A 24,215-nucleotide genomic window follows, 5' to 3' on the forward strand; every position below is an offset into this window, starting at 1 on the left:
GTTATCTGGAAAGCTTCACATCTTTTGTTTGGGTGGACTTTTCCTGGAATTATGTGTGAAATATTATGAAATACTGCTTCTTCTGGTGTCATTGGGTTATGCTTCCAGACAAGTTGTTGAGTTTCATTTAGCACAAGCTAGCTGATAAAACATGCGTGATAGGTTTTGTAGACAGTGATATTTCAATGGTTTCAAAATCTTGAAAAAGTTATAAAAAAGCATGCAAAAAAAAATCCATCATTTCCTATCCTGTGGCAAAGTGTGTTTTTAGGAAGTTTTACTGCTGCTTCTCTTGTTATCTAAAGGCTGTTTCAGTCATTAATGTAGTATAAAATAGCCTAAATGATTTTGGACAAAGTAGATCAGAAATTTAAGGAAGAATCTGTCTTTAACTATTCTTTTCATAGGCAGTTCCAATTAGTCTTGACTGAATGTGTAACAGAGCATCTCTACCAGCCAATGGGTTGATAATTACAGGGTGTGTAATTCCATTTATACAAAGGAAGGATGTCTGCTTCTGCCAGCCAACAGTGTGACTGCTTTGTCCTGGTGCAGTAGTACAAAACTGCAGAAGGAGGCCACTTGCCTAGCACATTGTTTTGCTACAATCTTTGGAAACAGTATGCATATTTTGGAGTCCTCTTTAATCTGGGTACCTCAACAGTTTTGTTGGGTTACCCAAATAGTTTATGTTCAATTCAGTTGAATGAAAACCTGGATTCCTGTCTGTAGAGCAGATCACATGGGGGAGTCCAGTCAAGTTATCTAAGTGTTTATTATTTGCATATGATTCATCTAAATGATTGCTGTGTTTCTCAGAATTTCATATACTATGTTCTCATTTATTAATTTATTAAAACGTATGGTTTTTTGGTGTGGGGTTTTTTTGGTTTTTTTTTTGGTCATATTTTGTCATAGCCATCAGTGATATGTGTACCATACAGTTCAAATAAGTGGAAAAAATATAACTTGGGTCACCCTGGAATGCATACGATGACCATTGCCAGGAAGTTTAGTTATATTAAAAAGGCATTGGAATGTGTTGTCAGGATACTGAAACTTGGGAATTTGTACTTCCAATTGGTAGTACTATATTCCCTTTCATTTTATGCTCATTGGTGACTAATCAGTGAAATGTGAAAAGTAGGTATATTCTTAAAACATCCTTCATCAATATGATTTTGATAATTAACTTTGATAGGTTGTTTTTTATTATGGAAATATTTATCCATTTCCCTTCAAATTCCAAGTAGAAATAACACCTCGTACTTGAACGAGAGTAAGACTGAATATAGTCTTGTGGTTATGTGTTATTATCGAAAGCTAAATATCAGAAATTCATTTAATATTTTCTAGTTTTCATCTTTCTGGTACTTCACAGTTATGAAACTCATTGTCAGTCCAAGTGAGAGTATGTAGCAGAGCATTCTTATAGTTTGTTATTACTCGTGCTAATTGGAAAATAGAACTTGAGACTTTGGAAAGTGGTAATTGTAAGATCTCCTTTGAGTTAATTATGTGGGTTTATTAAAATATTTCAACATAATGATAAACAATTTCTTAGATATTGTATATTCACAGCATTGAAGAAAAAAAATGTATGTTATTAAATAGAATTTACCCTGATTCAGATCAATGGTGCTTTTAAATATCTGTGTGAGAGTTAAGAGAAAGCACTGAGAGTAGAATGCTAATATTAAATTTTAGGTATACTTAAGTAAGTTAAGTAACCAGACTTAAGTAAAGTAAGTTTAAGTTACTAGTTATTTAAGGGCAATTAAAAGTACACTGAACTGTAGCTAATAGCTCTTTGTTGGCTGTTTTCATCTTTATAAATCAGTTATTTTCACTGGGAAAAAAAATGAAATAGCATCAGCACCCAGGAGGCAGTTTGTAAATTTTATGTTGTTTGGAAACATCCATTTCTAAATTAAATCATCATTAATTTATCTATGGTCTGAAAGGGATTATTAACCACATTCTAAATCTGATGTTCCTGCAGTCCTACTGTCTGAATTGCCATGTTTACAGTAAGATGCATTTATTACATATCTCCTGGGCTTCAAATTTGTATGCCAGATTAGGGAAGCAGTTTCTTAAGCCATGTAAAACTGACAAAATTGACAGAATTACACATTTCTAAAGAATCTAAGGTCTGTGTGACGAAATGTGATGAAAATGTGTTACAGAAATAAGTAGTGTGGAAGAGAATCTATTTTTTAAAATCAGAATTTTCTGGCTTTGTTTCTTATTATTTAGTGTGAGCTCACACAACAGAACTCTCACATTGAAATATTTTCTCATTTTAAGGAATTAATGGCTCTCCACCAACCCTATAACATGTAAAATGAGTAGGTTACTTATGTCCAGTACATCCAAAAAGAGCCAGGATAAAATAAACATAAGGAGTTGGATATCTTGGAAAAAATCTGTCATGGGTTTGGGTTAATCATCTCCAGAAGAAATTCAACTTGATGCCTGAAATGTAAGACTTCTTGGAGAAAGCAGTAAAGCCTGAGGCAGTGTTGATCTGAAGGAGTGCTCTCCATGGGTCAGAGCTGCTCTGCTGGCAGAGTGCAAACCTAGTTCACAACAGCGGTACGCTAAAAAGTTGTAAAGGACTGCAGGGGCCTTACAGTGCACGCACTCAAGCTTCAGTTACATAGTTTCAGTGGTCCAGTTTCTTATTATAAAACAAAACTAAAAAATAAAATCTGGGCCTAATTTTCCAGCCTCCTGTCCATCAATAATAATGTACGTTTTTTTCACTATTCATGGAATGAAGCAATCCTGAAATTATAGTGTAGGTTTAAAAATGAATGAATAAAATGTCACTTACGTACATTCAAGCAGTAAAGTTCAGCATCTGAATACTTATAAATTATATAAACATATGATATTTTTATTAATATTTTTACTTTTAGCATTCAGCGATTTTTTTATTTTTTTATTTTTTTTTAAGAGAGAGATAATAAGATTTTATCTTTGCCTAAAATTCTTCAATAGAAAGTTTTGGCCATAGATACTTACTATTATAAACTCTCACTGTGTTTCTAATCTTTAGTGTTCCACTGTTCTAATATTATGGGTTTCCGATTTTGACCACATATTTCACCTGCATGTGTGTTAGCTCTTTGTTCCCGTTTCTACTGTTTTGCAGACTTGTGATTTGTTGTGGTGTATATTCTCTGACCTAGAGAGATTATTTGTTCCATCAAACTTAGATTTTTATACAATATATAAGCTCTGTCACCTTTACTTTCCCACCATAGTAGTTTACCAACCTTTAACTAAAAGGAACTTCACATTAAGGGAAAGAAAAAGTACTACTGCTATGTTGCTAATGACTACCCAGTGAAGAGTTCAGAAGGAATGAGATTTCACTCACAATGTCATCAGAGGTTGATAACTAGTTTATGTCATTGTTGAATAAGGTAGCTCAATAGTTTGGATAGTTTTATTTTTATCTTCTGAGTTCTTTGCACTACTTTTTCTGTTTTCCTTGAACTGTGTGTGCAAAAGCTAGGTAGTATGGCTATCCGCTCAGCCAGTATATACATAAATAAGTTGACTCCATACTCAGATCCACAGCATTTTATTCTACATAAGGCAATCATTTTGGATGAAAAGACCCCTGAGTACTGAAGCATTTCAAATCCTTTTCCATTTGACCATTCAATGACCTGATAACTATTTCCTGTCCCTGAGTAAGGTTGTGACCCAGGTCCTAGAGTGCAAAAGACAGATAATTTTAGAAACAAGTTAAATCCAAATGGATTTGGTTGGAGGGGGTAAGGGAGAGAAAATTTGGCTAAATTCCTCTAAAATAAAGTGTTAAAGCACTTGGATTTAGTAAGCCTCATTGAAAACAATTATTGAATTTATTGTCATTTGTTTCGATGTCTGGAGACTGTGATCAATATTGAAATTGTTTGTTTGTTTCTTTTGCTTTTACTAAAAAAATATCCAAATGCAAGTAGTTCTTTTTACACTGAAAAAAAATAATTGCTAATGAAGATATCATTAAAAGGTATTTTCAGGTATATCCCAAGCCTTTTCTGGTGTAAATATTTCAAGCATTAAATAGATCTTGGTAAGTGAATTATATTTTAACAAAGGCCACAAAAAAGTGTATGCTCTGTGTCCATAGAAATGTCACAGCTGTTGCATCGCACAAAAGTTCATCTTGCAAAAGTACTTGCATTTCATGTGGAGCTATGAACAAAGAATATAATGTATACTAAGAGTCAGTTATAAGTACAAATTTTGTTTCAGTTGCACAGCATGATGCTATGTTTAATAGCAATGTCTCTGCAAACTTTTCAGAAATGTAGTTAGGAGGCCTTTATTCCAGAATATTTCATTGATTTGAGAATATATTTTTTTCAGTTTTCTTTATGTAGAAATTCTTATTTTATAGGCGTGCTAAGGAGAACTGATAGTATTTGTAAGGTTAGAGATCTACAATATTCCAATAAGGCTACTTTTCATATGACAATGCATTTAATATTGACACACATCTTAATATTTTCTTTTTTTTATAACTAATGATGTTGTGAATCAGACAGATAATTTATTTTGTTAATACGCAACATTTTTCAAGCAAAGCATTAAAATTATTTTAAAATTGAAATCCAGTTATTAAAAAAAATAATGCCATTCAAGGCTAACTCTAAGAGCAAATTCCTATGCCTACAGACTACGTTTCATGTAATCTATAAAAATAGACAGTATGTATGTTAGATGATTTTTCAAGGAATCACAGGAGTGCTTATAAATAATTCAAATATTGTATTTCACAACTGTCATTAAGAAAGGAGAATATGATTTACCTTAAGTTTTATAAATGGTTTCTAAGAGCAAATTGATTATCAAGCTTACTAAAATTGACTGTGGAAAGTCATTTCCCTAAAGCACTTTCATGCTTTTTTTTTTTCATATGGAGCAAGCTCAGTAATTTTTCAAATTATGAAAATAACAGAGATCTCTTTGTAAAAGATAGAATTTAATTTTAAAAAATTTGAAAGTTAAATTTACTGAGAATTTGCTTCAGTATCTGATGGTGTATATTTTGTAATTGAGAAATTAGTAGAAAATATAAAAAGAAAAGAAGCTATGTGCTACTAAGGCATAAAGTTCTGATTTAACCTACCAATGACCTGGCTTTGTTTGTTCAGATGACAGTTCTAAAAGTGTGCAGAGAATATTCCCCTTTAATACAGTTATTTGCCGCAAGCCCTGACCTCACTGCCTGTAAGGGAGCAGGTCTGAATTGGCCCTTTCTCTGATATCGTGACATTGCTTCTGTTGCCTCGATTGTGACCTCTGATTGCATGATACCCCTGAGAGTTCAATTTAATAAGCGTGACTCCTGACTCTTAGCCAGGTCTGCCTTCTTAGGTTTTGTCAGACTCTGTAGACCAGAGTACAAGCATATGCTAAAACATTGCATAGGCTGTCATCATAGTGTGTAAGTTGTGTGCACTGTATTCAACGTTCTCTTTCAAAGATATTTCATTTATTGCAAATGGAAATGTTTATTAAAAATATTTGGAATAAATTTTAATCATCTATTTATGTATAATTACAATTGCTCAGTATTTTTAATATATATTCCTTTGCAAATAGTTACTACTATTTCACTGTTTTACTGAGCATGCATGTTATGTATGTGTCATGCTAATTCCTTTCTTTGAAATTTGTTTTATTTCCCCTATAGAGCATTACATGTTTCTATAACTTCCAGTCAATAATGCGTTTGTTCATTATAGAAGTGTTTGAATTGAATTCCCTTTTTTTGTTGCGTAATTAATACAGTTGCACAATGAGACAGTACTGACAAGCACCCTGAGCATTATGTGATATAATTATTCAGGACAAGTCAGGTGAAAACTGAAGAATCTGATTGGAATTTGGGTGAAGGTAAGTAAAATCAAAACTTCCTAAGTATCATTGAAAATTACTAGGTTTTGTGACTATTTTGCTACCTCATTGTATTCTTTTCTCCTGTTTTCCTTCTCTTCTAACCAGAATCGTGAAGGAGACTCTGTTCAGAGACCCAGCTGCCTTGAAGATGATGATGCTGTTCAGACGTTGCTTCAGTTTCAGTGTACCTTGATGCATTCGCTGAAGCAGATGTGGAGAAGTTCAGATTTGAAAGAAAGTTTAAGCACTGTGTTACAAATGGCGGAAGTTTATCTATATACTAAAGTATATTTTTTGTATTCTCATTCCTATTTTGAGTACCTTTCTCTGTATCAGTATGTCTAATGTTTCTAATGTACTGTATTTAGGTTTCCAGACAAGAGAAGCAGAAAAATCTTGCTGCAGCAATAGAATATTTGCCCACTTTTATGGTTACATTAAGGGAATTTCTGTAAATACTTTTTTATATTTCTCCATTTCAATTGTTTTAAAGAATTCTATTTACCTTTCTACTCAGATTCTTTTGTTTTACAATTGATATGTCATGTCTGAAGAATGGAAACTACATTAGAATCTTTCTTACAAAATATGTTTTCCAATATAGGGCATTGTCTTTTTACATTCAGTCTTCCCAATGAAATGTTTTTCGTTCTTTGTAACAGTAAGCATTACAAATCCTACCTACTTTGGTCAAGTAAATCTTTTTTAATTGTTTCATTTACTTTGTATTTTGTTTTGCTTTGATTTTTGTATCTTTTCTAAGAATTCTTGTGTAAATTAATATAATTGTAATCATCTTATTTAGTTTACAAAATTGTGAAACCTTTGATTACCTGTTGCCTTATTCTCTAGTAAATTTTATAAGGTTAACTATTGAAGCTCTTTAATATATCAAGTATAATAAGTTCAGTCACTAAATTGGACTTCATGGGCTTTCACTGTTTTTTGGACCCTGTGCTAATTTCAAGTGCTTAGGTAAGTAGTGCAAGTAAGCAAAATTGAACAACTGACAAATGATACTTTCAGGTTTATTAGTTATGGCTGTCTTAACAGTTTTATCAAGTATAAACATGAGGGAAATTTAGCCATTCAGAATCATCATGCTATTTAACTTATTTATATGTCTGTGAGGTGGAGTTTGGTGAGCATTTTAGCTTAGAAATTTAGAAAGAAAGAGACTAATTTAAACACCTACTTTAGGAGTGAAATATTACCAATCAAGCTTAGGGACAATGAAATTATGTTCAGTAGTAAAACTGGAGTGGTTGCTTGTTTGTTTCCTCATTAAAAATAATTTAAATGAAGGTCAAAACAAAAGTCACTAATGGAACAGAAAAGGAATTTATTCCTTTTTCTTCATTTAGTGAGGTGAATTATTGAAACCTCCTTGAAATAAAATATATTATAAATAATATAATTAAATAGATAACGATGCCACTGTAACAATAACTGCTTCAAAATCAATATAATCAAGTTACATTCCTATAGGTCCAAATACTGTGTGAGTAAGAATGTGTGTTATTTAACTAAAATTATATATATTGTGTTTAAGTTATTGCACTTTTAATGTGTTTACCAGCTGAAAATTTCAATCCAGTTAGTAAAGAACTCTGTAAAACTGGTAGCTCTTTGAGCCACATCAATTAAGAATTAACCTGGGGCAAGTTTCCAGCAAATCATGGTTTGTTTTTTTGTTTGTTTGTTTTACTTTTTTTCCCTCTACCTGTTCTTTTTTACAAATGAAATTCCCTTTTATGAATAAATCTTTGAAACAGTGGAATTTCAGATTGTTTATTTTCTTCCAATTAAACATAACTTATTAAGAACTGGTATTTGATGTCTGTATATTTTGTTTTTTCCTTTTAAGTCTCTTGTATTTATAGTTATTTTTAAGATGAAGATAAATATATAAGAATTTTACCCACTTGGGATTTGCCTCTCTTTAGATGTAGAGTCTATCTGAGACTTTTTTTTTCCATTCAGTTCAATAAGCATTAAATCAAGCCTTGTTTATACAGTGTTTGACATAATGGCAGACCTGATCTTCAGTGGTACCTCTGGGTTTTACTAAAAAGTAGATTAAACAGCAGCCTTGGACTTAATCCGCGTAGATTTTTTGTATGTATTTGAGAATGTAAAGTTGTTCTACTGTTATGCATTACTGCACTGACAAAACTAGGAATTGTTGTCCTGGTACCTTCATCAAATGCCAAGAGCTATTTCCATTCAGCATTAGAATGTAAGCCAGAAGCAGTTTCACCCACATGGAATAAATAGCTTTAAATTGAAAATGATATGTATACATAGCAAATAGAGTAGATGACCAATTTATAAGTATTCATAATTGAACTAAATATTCACATTAATACAAGAATTTCATTAAGTTTTATTTTCAATGTTATTCTGCACTGGTAAGTATCAATCATCTATGATGCTTGTGAATATCACAAGAGTTGAGGAATGTTAAGTTCTTAAAAATAAGTTCATATATTATTCAGATAACTATCTAGAGAATATATTTACTATCAAGGATGAACATAATTAAGACTTTTTAAAATGTACATTCCCAAGCTGTGATACAACATTACATATTTTAATTTCCTGCTTATGAAAGTTATGAGGTAATATGGAATAAGTCAGCTTTATTAACGTAATATTGCTCCTGATTAATGATTTATTTATTTATCTATTTATTCTTGGCAGAGATGCCTTCTTAAGACAAAGCCGTCTCAAATTATTTTTGTGTTGTGCTTGGATTTCTCTGTCCCTGTCTTCTACTTTTAAGTCCTTCAGTATAAACAAAACTTACTGTAATGGTTATCATATTCGATAAAATTTACTCTCTTTGTAGTTTTTGCACACTTCATAGTGAGCAACATAGTAGTTACAACCTCCTGCAATCTTACAATATGTTGTGGAACTTTTTTTCTTTTTAAAGAATTTCTGTGGAAGATCTGGTGTCTTAATTCATTTTGTTTGGTTTATTGAATATAAAGAAAGATACTTATCTTACTTGGCCTCAATACAAAGTGATTATTTTTTGTCACTTGAAAATGCTGTTTCAATGAGTAACTAAGCGTGTTCTTGACTGCTCCTTGATTGCATATGCCAATCTTAAGAACTGGGAATGTATAAAATGATGTAAATCTAAAGATCTACTAAAAAAAGTTATAGAATTATTCATTTTCTCTTGAGCAATATGAACTCCATTTCTATTATTCGTCGGGAGCTTCCATCCTTAGGGAGTTTAATAATTGCCATAGAATATGAGAAGAACAGGAGATGGAGTCTGTACTAGGCAGATTTTGGGAATGATAAAGAATGTGAGTGTAGGCAGTAAGATAAACATAATAGGTTCAATCTGATTCCAGATTTACTCCTTACTCTTTTTCTCCTAGATAACTCAGCATGGAAACATTGGACAAACAATTTTATAGTAATTTTTTACTTTGTAATTTCTTAAATTCTTCAAGGGCTTTGACTATCCAAAGATTTTTGAGTATCTCTTAGCTGTACTCTCAATTTACTCTTTTGGCAGCCCTGTTGATGAAATTTGCTTATGCTGAGTTGCTGAAACAGTTAGTACATAGTCTATAGAACACCCTGTTCTACACATGGGAATAATGTGAAAGGACAATGTAGTGCTCTAAGGCTTAGTATTTGCTTCCTGTAAAAGACTTGTAAAAACTTGAGCAGATCTTGAAGAGTGCTGTTTGCAGGAGGCAACAGTTTGCATCAGGAATTTGCCTCCTTACGTATATATGGCTAGGATATCACCCCAGTAGTTTTTTTTAGAGCTGTTTTATATTCTTAAGCAGGAACCAACTAAGTTTGGCAAACATGAAGCTATTAATATATAAATAGTCCATCTATGGGTGGCAGATTGCCATTATTAAACCACTGCACTACTTTATTTTTAATTTCTTCCTCTATCACTAGCTTTTAATTGACCCAAATAAGCTATTCTTATATTATTATAGTTATTATTCTGGTCTTCAACTATTTAATCTCAATCCTTTTCCCAATTAGATCTTCAAGTCTTTTCACAAGAGTCACTGCCTGAATCAGTTCAGTACAGTCAAAAATCAGAAAAAAATTAAAATCAGTAATTGCATATGTGAGAGCTTCTGGTATATGCTTCAGATTAAACATTTCTTTAGGCTTATAGATAAGATCAGAAAGATGTCCAGGTCTTAAAGAATGGCATGAAATGAAGCTGATATTGTTAACAATGAAATTATGGAAGACAAATGAGAAATTGCATTTAACATAAATGATGGAGTGGGCAAAGTACTGACTGCCTATAAAATCATACAAGTTGGATAGACCATGAGGAACAGATTAAAGCTATCTTGAAGTCAGTGCCAGGAAAGTAAAGCTTATGAAAAAAAAAAATTGAAGGGGAATGTACTATGTCTACAGAAAGAGTAAAAGACCTTTTATGTAGAATAAAATTTTATGTAGAATAAAATTTTGTAGTTTGTGGTATATCTGTATTATCAGATAGCTGTGGTGAAATATGTTAAATAACCAGAAAATGCTGAATGAAGAATTAATTGGCCAGATTGCAATATAAATAGAGAGAATTAGCTTTCAATAAAGTGTCTTATAAGTGTATCATTGAATATAAAGTAAGACCTGAATTTGTTTCAAGATGGGGTACCGGACAAACCAAGAATAACCAATTGACTGTCTATCAGTACTGATTGCTATTGACCAACAGTAGTGGTGCTACAGAGGCAGGAATAAGCAGTGAAAGAGAAAAGAATATTTGTGAAGTCCCAAGCATAAAATTTTGTTTTCCTTGAATTCAGAAGCTGAAATTTGTACAATTTCAGTGGTTTAGGAAACTCAGTGAAAAGATTCAGCTTTTGCATAATCTAATAATAAGAGTTCAGTAAGATAACACATATGGGAGAGGCTGAAATATGTCAACTATTGACACAGAACAAACTAAGTAGGTGAAATTTTATTAGTGATGTGAATCACTCTGAAATAGATCATAATGTAAAAGACAAAAAGTAGGGAAGAAAATAGGGAGAAGAAGGGAATCCAAGAAAAATAAAACAAAACTATGGTCTTAAGGCATTTTACTCATGACTAAGAGTGTTAAATACCTGAATTCCAGGAAGGAAGAATGAATTTGAGGTTGAGATCAAGAACAGTTATATGGTGAAAAGGAGATAATTGCAGTAGCAGATGAAGAATTTAGAGAGAAGAATGTTCAGAGAAGGAAGAGTGATATAGTAGACCTTATTTTTCTTGAAAAGAATCCGAAATGTCTGGTAAAAAGAGAAAAATAGCAAAAGTTTTAGGAATACAAACACTGAGGAATAATTGTATTTCTTTCCTTTCTTTGCTTTTATAATTTTTGAAGCACATACTCCTGTGAGTTAATCAACATTCCTATATTCAAAACTTCTTGTGATGTAATTTATACTTGTGAAAGCATAAAAAAATTTTGCAGACCATTACTTGATGTGGTATTCTTTTAAAAAACATCTGTTGCATCTTTTATTCATCTGTGCACTCAAATGCTGCTATAAAAATATCTCTATTTTTCATTCATTCTGGCCCCAGATATGCAAATTTCTTTCTTCAAAGTTACTCAAATGAAAAAGTGTAACTACCCAGTCTTTCTGTGTCACAAACAAGTTTATATATTTTTAAGGTAGAAATGTGTTTCACTATCTGAAAATTCTGAGTTGTAGATGAAGAAAGATGATCTGGAGATATTATAATTTTAAGTGAATAAAACTTTGCATCAGTTACTGACACGTGGTGCTACCAACTGTCTGGAAATCTTAGGAATATTGGTAACATATACACTGAATACCTGTGGATAAGCTAAAGACCAAACATCATTCATTTTTGAAAAACCAAGATTAAAGACACATAGTGATTTCTCTTTAAAACTTAAGAGAATCTAGTAACTTTTGACAAAGTGGACTTGCAAAAATGTGTCAAACTTTCTATGGGAGAGGAAATCCTCACTTCTCCTATGCTTTAGCATAAGTTTTGTTATTTGGTCTTTTAATTATTTTCTGGTTTGTTAACAAATTTTTCAGGTTTTTACCTTGATATCAATGTTATCGCTTACGTTGTTCTTGCTTTCTGTTCTGAAGCTATTATACAGATTGTAACAAGAGTAATGTCCTTTTCAGTTGACTTTAAGTATGGAGAAAATGAAATAAAATGTTAGATTTTAGGCTTAGTATTTTTAGATTTTTTTACTAGTATTTATTGTAACATAACTTTATGGAAGGCCTGAAATATTATAAAAATCCTTTTGAAGTGAGTGGATATATAGAATTTTAATTTTTATTCAGACTAATCTCTTTATAGATTTGATACACTTCCACACAAACTCATACATATACACTCTCGGGATATATATTGCTGAATGGTAATCTGAACCAGAATACAGACAGATAAGAAAAATGTCAATGTCTTAATAGCACTGACATGAATTTTATACCCAACTCAGCTACTTAATTCCCTTATAAAAAGAACCATTTCCAGATTACATATTGAGAAAATTAACTCTGGTCACAGATTTTTTATATTAAAGGAGGAAAACTTAGAATGTTGAATAAATTCTGAGCCCTTCTTTCATATTGTAGATCTTAGTTTTCTTAGTCTATAACTTTATTTGTATTGTACTCAGTACTAAGTGAATTTTGAAGTGAATTAAATAGCCCTCTAAACTCAAAATTTAACCATATATGTTTGAACATAGTGCAGACTTCACAGTTCTGTTTCAATAAATGTTTATCACGTTAAAACTAAAACTTCTGTCTTTCCATCATCAAACAAAATCGATTTAAACAAACGGCACTGAGTCAGGTTCCTCAGCACCACTTTGCATAAAATTTGGCAAAGAGTTCAGTTGCTAACATGGTTTCAGAGCAGTCAGACTTCGTGTTTTCTGGGCATAAAATCTAGAAATGAAAATGCAAATCTGAAAGATTGCTCTGAATGTAGATGTTATGTAATCATCTTTCTTCTTTTGTGTACTGGCTTTCTCTTAACACATGTGCCTGCAGTGAGGAACTTGAGTATGAGATACTTCTAAGGCTGTGGAAAACATGCATTTGGATACTCCTTAGCTTGATTTGAGTCTCAGGCTTCTACATCCTAAGCTATAATTCTCGGGTATGTTTCAGCCTCCTTTTTAAAGCTGATTGCTACAGCACAAGGTGCCTCGATCTTGAAGAAAGACTTGGGAGAAAAAAATATTATCTAGAACTTAGGGCACTTCACCAGTAGTTCATAGATTCTTAAACCTTCTCCTATAACTAACAAGAGATTATCCAGATATAGTCTAATGTTAAATATATAAAAAGCATCATATTTTAAACTGGACAATAGTTATGCTGTCTCAGAGCACACTCTGCAAACAAAAAAATGTGACAGACTGAAATTTACATTTTTCTGGATCCTAAAATTAAGGTTTTTATGGGTCAGCATGTTGGTTTGAAGACCTAGAAAACAGTCTGTTCTTTTCCCATAATGTTCAGTTCCATGGACATTGCAGTTGCCCAGATTCTCCCGAGTAAGTGCTCTCTACTCAGATGCTCAAATTCTTCAGAAAAATGGCAAAAGGTGCCCCTGATTCAGGCCCCAGTGTGTAGAATATATAGAGGTTATTAATTTGTAACACCTAAAAATCATTACTATACTAATGCCAACTGTAAGTCTATTCCAATGGTAAATTATTACCGTGTGTGTTGTAAAAAAATATCCAAAAGATTGAAAGCTTAGAAATGATAATCTAATGAGTGTACAATACTTTAAATACTTCTGTGATGAATTTGTTTTTTGACAGAGTTTTGCCTTCTTTGATGTGTTCCTTTCTTCTTTGATATTCTAAGAGTTGTCTGGCTTTAACAATTAAAGATTATAGATCTGATCCATTTCAAAGTTGCAGAATGCTTACAGGTCTTATGAACTTCTGTGGAATTTGTGAGTGTTAGTACTTCTACGAAATCAGGTCCAGGTTTTAAAAAAGCCAGAGCTCTAATTTAAGAAAGCTATCAGGCAAATGCATGTTAATGATAATGATACATGAGATTCTCAAACACATGGTGTTCATAACTGGAATAGGAAAGTGATAATGCTGTGTTTTAATTCATAGCATAGTATTTTCATAAGAATTATATAAAGAGAGTTGGATATTTGAATGTGACTGGATACGTTTCAAATTAAAATATAGAATATTGTTGTCTGCACTTTTTGGGCACTTTTTTTTATCACTTTCTCATTTCAATAATATTTCAATAATTCTAGTATGAATGTGTATATGATACAATTTTAGTAAGTAAAACTGTGTTTCAAACAGAATTAAGTCAGAAATTCAAACTGAAACTAAGGTGCATTATTAACAATCATTTTGGAAGAAAAAAGAAACTTGCTAATTCAAAAATACACTTTTTATAACTTTTATCATAGCTTATTGTATGTATATTGTCTTTTATCACTAACTCTCAGACTCAGGCATGAATTTGTAATACTGGTTTTAAATCCCTATATAGATTTCCCTTGTAAAGGAGGAGAAGAATACAAGGACTTTAGCAAATGCATAGTTAATACTGGTTATTTTACTAGGAAGAAGTAATTCTCCCAAGAAAGATAGGTAATAGTGAGCCAAAATTTTTGTAAATAAAGATAACAAGGAACCTAGAGTTAATTACTGTTTAAGCTTATTTTTCCTCACTGGAGAATGTGTGCCAATATAACAGGAGACTCTATCTCCTAGACTGCTGTCTTGAAGTCACGTAAAATGTTTTTTACTCCTGTTAGAAATCAGATTTTTTTTTCGTCTGAAGAGATATAAGCGTACCAGTGTAGGTGCAAACTTGGAATGTACAAATGTTCAAAATGTCAGAAAGCTTTACTCCAGAACTAGGAACACTGAAAATTAATATTATAAACCTAGGAAAGAAGTGGCTTTTGCTTTATTCAAGGAAGATGAAGAAGTCTGTTATTAGAACTTTTTTCTATTTTAATATTTGGAAGTGACACTGCTTGATCTTTTTAGAAAGATGTCACATCTTCATTTTGGTAGATTCAGTGACACTCCATACAAGATTTTAATTTTGTCTTCCTGAGAATGTATGCAATAGCAAGGACATACATTATTTATGACAACTAAGGGTAATTTTTTTCACCTAATTACTAGGCTGATGATCACTATCAAGACATTCATGACTTCATATTATGGGTAAGGCAGTTCAACAGGTTCAGCCTCAGGAGTGGATTTGTTTTAATAAACATTCCCTATACTGATATAAATGGAGAACACAACCAAAAGACGATTTTATTTCAAGCTGTGATATAAGAAGTTACAATACTTTGACAATGTTTCCTTAGAACTAAAAGATGAAAGCAGTGACCCCACTGCAGCGCCAGATAAAATGGAATTGAGAAACTACAATTTTCTGCTCATGCAAAGAAAATTATAATTTTTATTCCAGGAAAAGGAGAAAAAATACTACAGATAATGTAGCAACTCTCTCACAAGCTCTTTTTTCCTCCCTAGGTGAAAAAGAAGAAATTACTCAGCTGGATACTACTTTAGATGAGAAACAGAGGAGAAAACACTTTACATACCAATGGCTTTGTACACAGCATTCGGATTATGAAACAGCAAGTTCAAAAAATATGAAGGGGTGAGATCATTGCCTTTAAATTAAATTTTTTATAGTTGTAAATTCATTTTGTAAAGTGTAACCTCGGTTAATAGTAATGAAACAAACGTGACTACGTAGTTAGCAGATCCTACACTGTATTTCTAGGTTTCAACATGGTACTTTTTAGCAATGTTTTAGTCATTGAGTAGATACTTCTTCTACAGTGATGATTAAATGATACACAGAACCTTATGATAAACAATAATTGTAGGCTTACTTCAGCAGTGCAGTCAGTTTTGTATTATAAGTAGTATTGGAAGGAGAACTTCATATACCTTGCAACTTTAATGGTATATATTATGTTTTTATGTAATTAGATCAACTGTAACATTACTTATATTGACTGATTCAATTAAGGAAGTAAAACATCCACTTTTTAACCAGATACTGTGTATTAATATTTTGTCACCAAACATAAAACCTTCTTTTACATATTCGTGCTGTATATTAATAACATGTTATAAACATACTCTCTACTTAATTTTTGTTATTAAACATGTATAATATCAATACTGTTAAAGAAAATATTAATTTTTTTCCCTAAACTATCATTAAGACATATGTAAATATATAAATACAATATAAACCATTGATATCTCTGTGAAGTCATTAATAGACACACTGTCAGGCATCTCTAATAGAATTAAACAAAATCGTAAGTAGGCAAGAATTTTAACTTCATTTTCATTTAAAAAGTTATTTGATTATTAATAAAAATTGACTACATATTATTATGTTTTATATGGAAAAATATTCCACATTTCTAAACTGTTGAAGAGTCAAAGAAATACATGTAGCAGATATTCTTCAGAAAATATGTCAGTCGTGTTCCATAATAGTAAGAGTTCAAGAACTTGTTTAAAATAGCTGTCATGAAAACACGGAGCAGAACATATAATGATGTTTGAAATAAGATGTAGAAAGTTATAAAGGTTCTTTGTTTGATTTGTTGGTTGTTAATGTTATTGTGTTACCTCTGCAAGTGGGTGTTGTACACTAATCTTTGTACTGTCATTTTTAATATTATGGTACCTTTTCTGCATGTAGCAAAACTTCAGTGGAACATCACTGATAGACTGTTTAGAACAGCTGATACATTTATGCAACTGAAAACTATTTTATTCTTATAGAAGATGAAAACTGATATAGTTACCATTTATGTCAGTGCATGTAAATACAGTCATATGTTGTATTTATCGATGTCTACAATTTGAAATTCATGTTTTATGATTGATTAAACAGCAAATTCTTAATTTTAATACTGGGAATTATTAATTATAATATTAATTTCTCTGATATTTTAACATGTATTTTAACCTTGAAATTGTTTTAAATGCCATAATTTCTAATTTGCTAGATTTGAACCGGAATGTTTCTTTGAAAAGACTCTACATAGATATTTTAATGAACCCATTACGATGATATTTATTAAAATTTCCATTTTACATTTTTCCTAGCTGTTGTTTTTTGCCTGAGTTGAATCATGTGATCTGCAACAATGGACAAGTACAACTTGTGGTAAGAACTTGTTTCCATGTGAAATTTTGCATCTAGACTTTTGACGGCATTCTCAAATGTGTATTTGGTATAAAAGCAAACAGGAGGGATTTTTTTGATTGAGTATAATTCTTTAATGTTGTCTCTGTTTCACAATCAAGTTAACCATTGATGGAGACCAGAGGAAAAACTTCAGCTGTGGAAACACGTATGTGAACATAGAATTCTGGTTTCTGGTGAGACACTGTACCAGGCTGTCTAGAGAAATAATGTATGCCCCATCCCCTGAGGTGTTAGAGACCAGGTTAAATGGGACTTGGAGCAGCCTGACCTAGTGAGTGGCAACTCTGACCACGGATCTTTAAGGTCCCTTCCAACTAAGCCATACTGTGATTCTTTGATATTTCTAAATCAACCTTCAAAATGCTTTAAAAAATGAATATGGTTCAGCACCAATTATTGACTGAAAACGTGTATTTTTGTAAATCAGATAAGCTTAAATGTTCTTAAATTCTGTAAGTCACATATCTAAATCAGTCTAATATCACTGCATTATATGATTTACTATTAATATTATTATTAAGTTAGAGTTGTATATTAATATAGTGACATTAGTAAGAACAGTGTAAAAAGAGATTTATTTCTATCATTTCTTTACTTTTTTTTTTTTTAAATTGGCCTCTGACTTTTTGTGATCAACTCTTTTCTTTGCAACCTTTAAAAAAACTTCTGTATTTCTGAAATGGGTTATTCTGTGGGCTGGCAAGAGAGGAAATACAAATGATTTAACAATCTCTAGATCTACTAGATGAAAAAACTTAGTTTCATTAATATTCAGAATTTCTTTTGATAGTAAGCAGAGCAATTTATACTGTATGACTTATTCCCAAGCTGACAATATTCTTTTTAACATAATTATGAGGATATTAAAAAAAGAGAACTTTCAAACAGTGTAGAGTTTTGCTTTATAAATAATATTAATCGTAATTTTAATTTTGATGTAGCTGTACTTTCATTTGAATGTGTTGATTCTAAGTATCTGTTCATACTGAGTATGACAACATATTTCTTGTGTGCAAAATATGGCATGTCTATAAATTATGATTGTTTATAAAGAATATGTTTATAAAGTATGACAACATATTTTTATGTGTTTCTTTATGCTGCTTGTTTTGAGCTGCTGTTCATACAGAATTGTACTAAGCTACTTCCAAATTGATTCAGTGTTAAATTTACAAGAACTATATCGTATTCACATACATAGGTCACTCCAAAATGTAATGCCTCATATTTTTTTTTCTTGGAAACTTCAGCAGATACAAAGAATGCAATAACACCATTTGATGGAGCAATTTCTCAGTTACAAAACATTATTTTTCAACTTACTCACCAACATTATTTATGCATTTTCATCAGCAGTAAACAAGAGCCTACATGCCATATTTTTAAAAATCTGCACCAGCAGAAGTGACCAGTGGTTCAAAGTTCCTGTGTTGGCATTGTTGCTGAAATGCACCACCCACCATTTCACTGTTTGGTCTCTATAAACATTCAGTAAGCATCAATGAATGTCAATGAGTGCAATGTTTTCCACATGGTTCATACACACCTCCATGCTAGATGCCATTCTGTCAGACTGCCCTTCTGCTGCCATCTGTCACATGGCAGCAAAATATAACAGAACATTGGAGGGAAGTTTCAACCTCCACTGCCATATCACCAACATCTGACTCTGACATCATGGGCCAAAGTAATAAAATGGGCGGTATTACTTTCAGAGCAGATCTCATGTAAAATGGAAGATGTTACATAAAAAAGTTTCCACTAGTTACATTATGTGTGGTATGCTGCTAAGATTACATACCTCATTCTGTTTTTGGGACAGTCTTGGCCTTTTCCAACATCTGTGGTCCAGTTTCAGCACCTTTGCAATGCTGCGTTTTAGAAATGCTTCTATAAACTCTTATAAAATTCATGGTTGAAAAAATGCAATTCTTAGGTTTTTTGAAAGTTCAGTGGCTTAAATCATGATCTGGATAACGTGTGATGAGTTTTAGGTGCAGGTGCACTAACAGTTATTTTCTAAGTAATGTCTAAAGCAGTAATTAATTTGAAGAATTACTTTGAATAATGTTATCTAAATTACACATTAGATAATTAAATTAGATGAACATGTGCATGTAAGTAGAATGTTTGCAGTAAACATGTCTGTCCACAAAAGTCTACAGCAATCCCACAACAATATTAATATTATGTGGTTTACCCGCATAACAAGAAATGTTATGGGATTGTCACATCCTGAACTATATTACACAGCCGTTCCACATGAATGAAATGTTGAGAAGAATGCAACAGGTCAAAAAATAGAAAAAGGGCTAAAATGTATATCTAATATAGAAAACAGCATTATATAGGCATTGAAATAATTATATGGTTTCTTTGCTTAGATGTCTATAGACTTTTGCTTTAAAAATATATATACATTTTGTTAATATTTTAAAGTTCAAATTGATAATTTTGCATAATACGGCCACGTAAGTGCATAGGAAGGCATACTAACTTACACTATATACTAGGCACTTTAAATAAAACCTTTCCTGGATTACAGAATGGACTTGTCCAGTAATTTTTGTTACATATTTAAGTTACCCACATGGTTAAACTATTGTTCAGCATCCAAAATGATTAAGATATAGCTTGAATTTAAACAGTACTTTTCACCTCAGAAGATTAAAGAATATGTAAATAATTTAACTTAGGACTAGGGAAATATTCAGGTGCAGAACTGTTCTAAAGGCAAATATTCCTCCTGACAAAAATTAATTTCCAACTATCTAAAGAGTTAAATGTAGTGACCAGTACAGTCTGAAGTCCAACGCAGTACTTTGTGAAAAAGTGTACCAGTATCTTAAATTTCTTCTAAATTTTGGCTTTAAGCTATAGAAGTAAATGGCAAGGTTTTAATTATCTTCAGAGGACTTTTAATGAGATTCTTTACAAACCTGAAATTAAGTTTGCTTCAGAGATTAATGCAGCTTTAAAAATTACTTTGATTGTACTTGTGTAAAAACACTTGTCTTTGTTTGAAAGAATGTAGCATAAATTTTGCATGAGAGACAGCCCTATTAGAATCTCACAAATGACCCTGAATAATGTTGTCTACAAGATTATGACACCTCAGCTTTTATGGTGGTATAAACTGGATAATAATTCCATGGGAAGATTAGTTGCTTAGAATACTGTGGCCTTCAGGGTCTTTGGAAACAGGGACATGAGAAAATTTCTACTGTGGGTTGAAACAGGTTAGATGGAAATAAGAATGATCAATTGCATTGTTTTGAATCACGTTAATCACGTTAATTGCATTATTTCAATTTAGGAGGAAGTAAAATCTTTCTAAAGATTTTGAACACACGGAGATTACAAAGTTATGAGGACTGTAAATAGGAAGGCCAAAAATGTAGAGAGTTGCCAGGATTCTTTTGAAAGATTCTTAATACTGTTCTTGCAAATAAAATAGTAACCTTAGCAACAATAATGCAGCCTGCTATCTGTGCAAAATAAAACTTTGTAAAGTCATGATCATTAAACATATAACAGACAGACATCAGGAAGTAAGAAATAAACTTTCTGTGGCATCAAGGGTATGCAGTCACTAAGGAAGAGCAAAAAATATCTGTATCTTTGGAGTTGCTGGTTTGAAAATTGCATGAAGTTTTTAAATGAATTTTACATTAAACAGCGCCTGGATAAAGACAAAGAAATAAAACAGGTCTCTATTTCGACTGAGTTAGACTGGACTACAAAGTTTGTCTGCATTGGAGAAATGCTTCTTTTGGTACAGTGAGCTGGTTTGAACAGGAAGTCTGGAGATCGTCTCCTCTAGAATAACCTACGTTTACGGTCATGACATTTTTCCTCAGAGCAAGGAACTGCAGAACTCAGCCACCTGAGGAAGGAACTGCGACTCAGTCTCTCAAGGCCTGATCCAGCAGTCTGGAAGATACTAGTATATTGTGCAAAAGTTTGGCAACATTACCACCAGCACCTTCTTTCTGAAAGGATTCTGAAAGGAATTGGGTCTTTTCAGCCTAGATAGAGAGAGGACTTAATTTGCATCCTGGGCTCCCTTCTCAAGTGCCAGAAACTAGAAAATTTTAATGTACCCCTATGGTCGATAATTCCAGCCAACTAGGTCTGCATTGGGAATTTTGTAGCTCACTCTTCAATGTCTTTTCCACGTCAATGCTGCTGGCCCTCAATATCTGGTTACTAGTATTGTTAGCTAACTGCTTTTGACGTTGAATAGCTTTTTATTTCAAAGAAAGATCCAAAAGTTGTTGTTGAATAAATATGAATTAATTTCTAGGAAAAAAAATTACTATCTACCGTTTTCAGTGTGTGGTATCTTTCAGGTCAGTATTTTTAACCTTTATCCTACGTGTTGCCATAACAAGGACCTCTGACTAAACTGAAAGATTATTTTAATTTCTATTTTGCCATACTGAGGTACTGGTAGCATGCCTCATTTCAAAAAGTAGAAGTTGATAATTAATAAAACACTGTTACCTAATGTATGATATAAATGCTGACTGATGGATATGATTTTGTAGCAAAAAAACTACAAGATTAGATTACTTACTGGGTCTTTGATTGACTGAAGTGATACATGTTCTGGATAAAACATAAATATTGCAGAAAATAATCCAATATGACATCTCTGACATTCAGCTATAACTTAAATTATAGACTGGTCAGTAAATGATCTTAAGCTGTTTAAGGTTTCATCAACCGTCTGCAAGATTGATTTTCTTCAAAATTACTGTACTAAAATGTTTTCTTTCGTTGCCGCACTGACTCAGATCAAAACCACAATTTTAAAATCGGCTCCTATTTACAAAAATGCTTTGACATAGTGCATTTGTTCAGCCTAGGCAACAATAAAGGATTGTGGTATCATTTTGAAGAAGGTTGTTTGACAGACTCTGTTTGTTTATTTGGGGTAATGTGAGCTGCATTCAGAAAATGTTACATTTTATTTCATGATTGTGTACATTCTCTCCCACTGCTTCCAGGCAAGCCCTGTAAGCAGAGAAGACACAGAGTTAGACCTTGTTTCTCTGGCCAGTGGAAGTGCTTTGACTGTGAAGAGAGAAAAAAATAAGCAGCCACACAGGCACTCAGCAAGATCTTCAAGTAAGTTATAGATCTTTTAATTATCAGCTTTAAATATCACTTTAAAATGCTTTGGGGGAATTGAGCATGCTTGGAAACCTTAATATTGCATGGTAATTATCTTTCTGTTACTTTCTTACCTGAAATATTCTCATATATTTTCTACAGTTCTGTTTAAAAGCTGCATCATCAGTATCAATGGCCTTTCTTCTTGTAATTTTAACCCACAGACAGTCATCTGTGACGTATGCTAGGTCTACTGATGAGCAAGTTGTTATTTTTTCTTTATATTATAGAGCAGAAAAATATTTTATCCTAAAAGTAATATTTTTCTATATTCTCCTTTTCTTCCTTCATTCCTTCCTTCCTTCCTTCCTTCCTTCCTTTCTTTCTTTCTCTTTCTTTCTTTCTTCCTTTCTTCCTCTCTTCCTCTCTTTTTTTCTTTCTTTCTCTCTTCCTCTCTTTCTCTCTTTCTCTCTTTCTTTCTTTCTTTCTTTCTTTTTTCTTTTTTTTTTCTTTCTTTTTCTCTTTCTTTCTTTCTTTCTTTCTCTTCCTTCCTTTCTTTCTTTCTTTCTTCCTTTCTTCCTCTCTTCCTCTCTTTTTTTCTTTCTTTCTTTCTTCCTTTCTTTCTTTCTTTCTTTCTTTCTTTCTTTCTTTCTTTCTTTCTTTCTTTCTTTCTTTCTTCCTTTCTTTCTTTCTTTCTTTCTTTCTTTCTTTCTTTCTTTCTTTCTTTCTTTCTTTCTTTCTTTCTTTCTTTCTTTCTTTCTTTCTTTCTTTCTTTCTTTCTTTCTCTTCCTTTCTTTCTTCTTTCTTTCTTTCTTTCTTCTTTCTTTCTTTCTTTCTTTCTTTCTTTCTTTCTTTCTTCTTCCTTCTTTTTCCTTTCTTCTTTCTTCCTTTCTTCCTTTCCTCCTTTCCTCCTTTTTTCTTTCCTCCTTTCCTCCTTTCCTCCTTTCTTTCCTCCTTTCTTCATTTCTTTCCAAAATGGAAAATACTGCTTCACTATAACACCAATCATAATCAAGCCACAGATTTCTTTCATGTCAATTACCAACTGTGCTGTAATGTATGCATCTTACAGAACTTACTGTAGATCAGTGACAGAGAATCACTTTATTTTTTAATCAATCTTCAACATTGTACAAATTACCAGAAGAATCTGAATTTGAAAGTAAAAGAAAAAATTGTAAAATGCTAGCATTTTCAAATTCATGTTTTATTTTGTATAACGCAGCAGGAGAAAATTTCTAATGTGAAATACTATGTTTTGTCATTTGTGTACAATGTGACATTTCAAAATAAATAAAACTTCAAAGCCCCAAAAATTTATGTTATAGAAAATATAAGCAGTATTAAATAACTGCAGCAAAATTATTGACATTTCTAAAACTATCTAAATAATGAAGTTCCTTGATAAGTTATGTCATAGTATAAATTATATTGCTTTATAAATTGGATATAATTGCCAATTTTTTTATTATTATTATCTTTTTTTTATTATTTAAGCTGACTTTTCATTTTAAAGGAAAATTAAAAGAAAATTCAAGAAAAACATGTAAAATTTTTTCTGTCTATTTTTTTGAAAATAATTTGGATTAAAGATCTATTTATATTGTATTAATGCACCAAGGGTAAAAAATAACAGAGTACAATTTGTCTGTGCTTATTTCCTAGATTTACATTCCTAAAATTAGATTTGATTTAAATTAGCATCCTAAGCTCGATTAAGTGCAACCATTGAGAAAAAATAAAATTCTTTGTCTGCCTGCCATATTGGAAAAGTTCTAATTGCATCCTGAATTTTCCTGTTTCTCTACATTGATTGCTGGTGAAGAACCACATTTAAATTAGATGAGATTCCTCACTACTATAATCCTGAATTTAGTGGCTGAGCTGCAAATATCAGTGGTAAAATTATCATAATATTCA

The 24,215-nt window shown here is 31.9% G+C and overlaps 1 protein-coding gene across 8 annotated transcripts in view; it reads left to right on the forward strand.

Moving 5' to 3' along the window:
- The window catches only part of LRRIQ1 (leucine rich repeats and IQ motif containing 1), a 104,362-nt gene that overhangs the window by 62,570 nt on the left and 17,577 nt on the right, over nucleotides 1–24,215 (forward strand). For 4 of the 8 annotated variants that reach the window (XM_085222174.1, XM_085222191.1, XM_010708783.4 and 1 more), the window contains 3 exons: nucleotides 15,467–15,596; nucleotides 17,075–17,135; nucleotides 22,190–22,310. In XM_085222174.1, coding sequence (XP_085078300.1) covers nucleotides 15,467–15,596; nucleotides 17,075–17,135; nucleotides 22,190–22,310 — 312 coding nt within the window. Of the gene's footprint in view, nucleotides 1–5,817; nucleotides 5,923–6,030; nucleotides 6,151–15,466; nucleotides 15,597–17,074; nucleotides 17,136–17,275; nucleotides 17,323–22,189; nucleotides 22,311–24,215 lie in introns of those variants that run through there. The other 4 variants (XM_085222202.1, XR_014882843.1, XM_085222185.1 and 1 more) reach the window with 4 other exon arrangements.

The sequence above is a fragment of the Meleagris gallopavo genome, chromosome 1 (assembly GCF_905368555.1).
Source record: "Meleagris gallopavo chromosome 1, MGAL_WU_HG_1.1, whole genome shotgun sequence".
Lineage (NCBI taxonomy): Eukaryota > Metazoa > Chordata > Aves > Galliformes > Phasianidae > Meleagris > Meleagris gallopavo.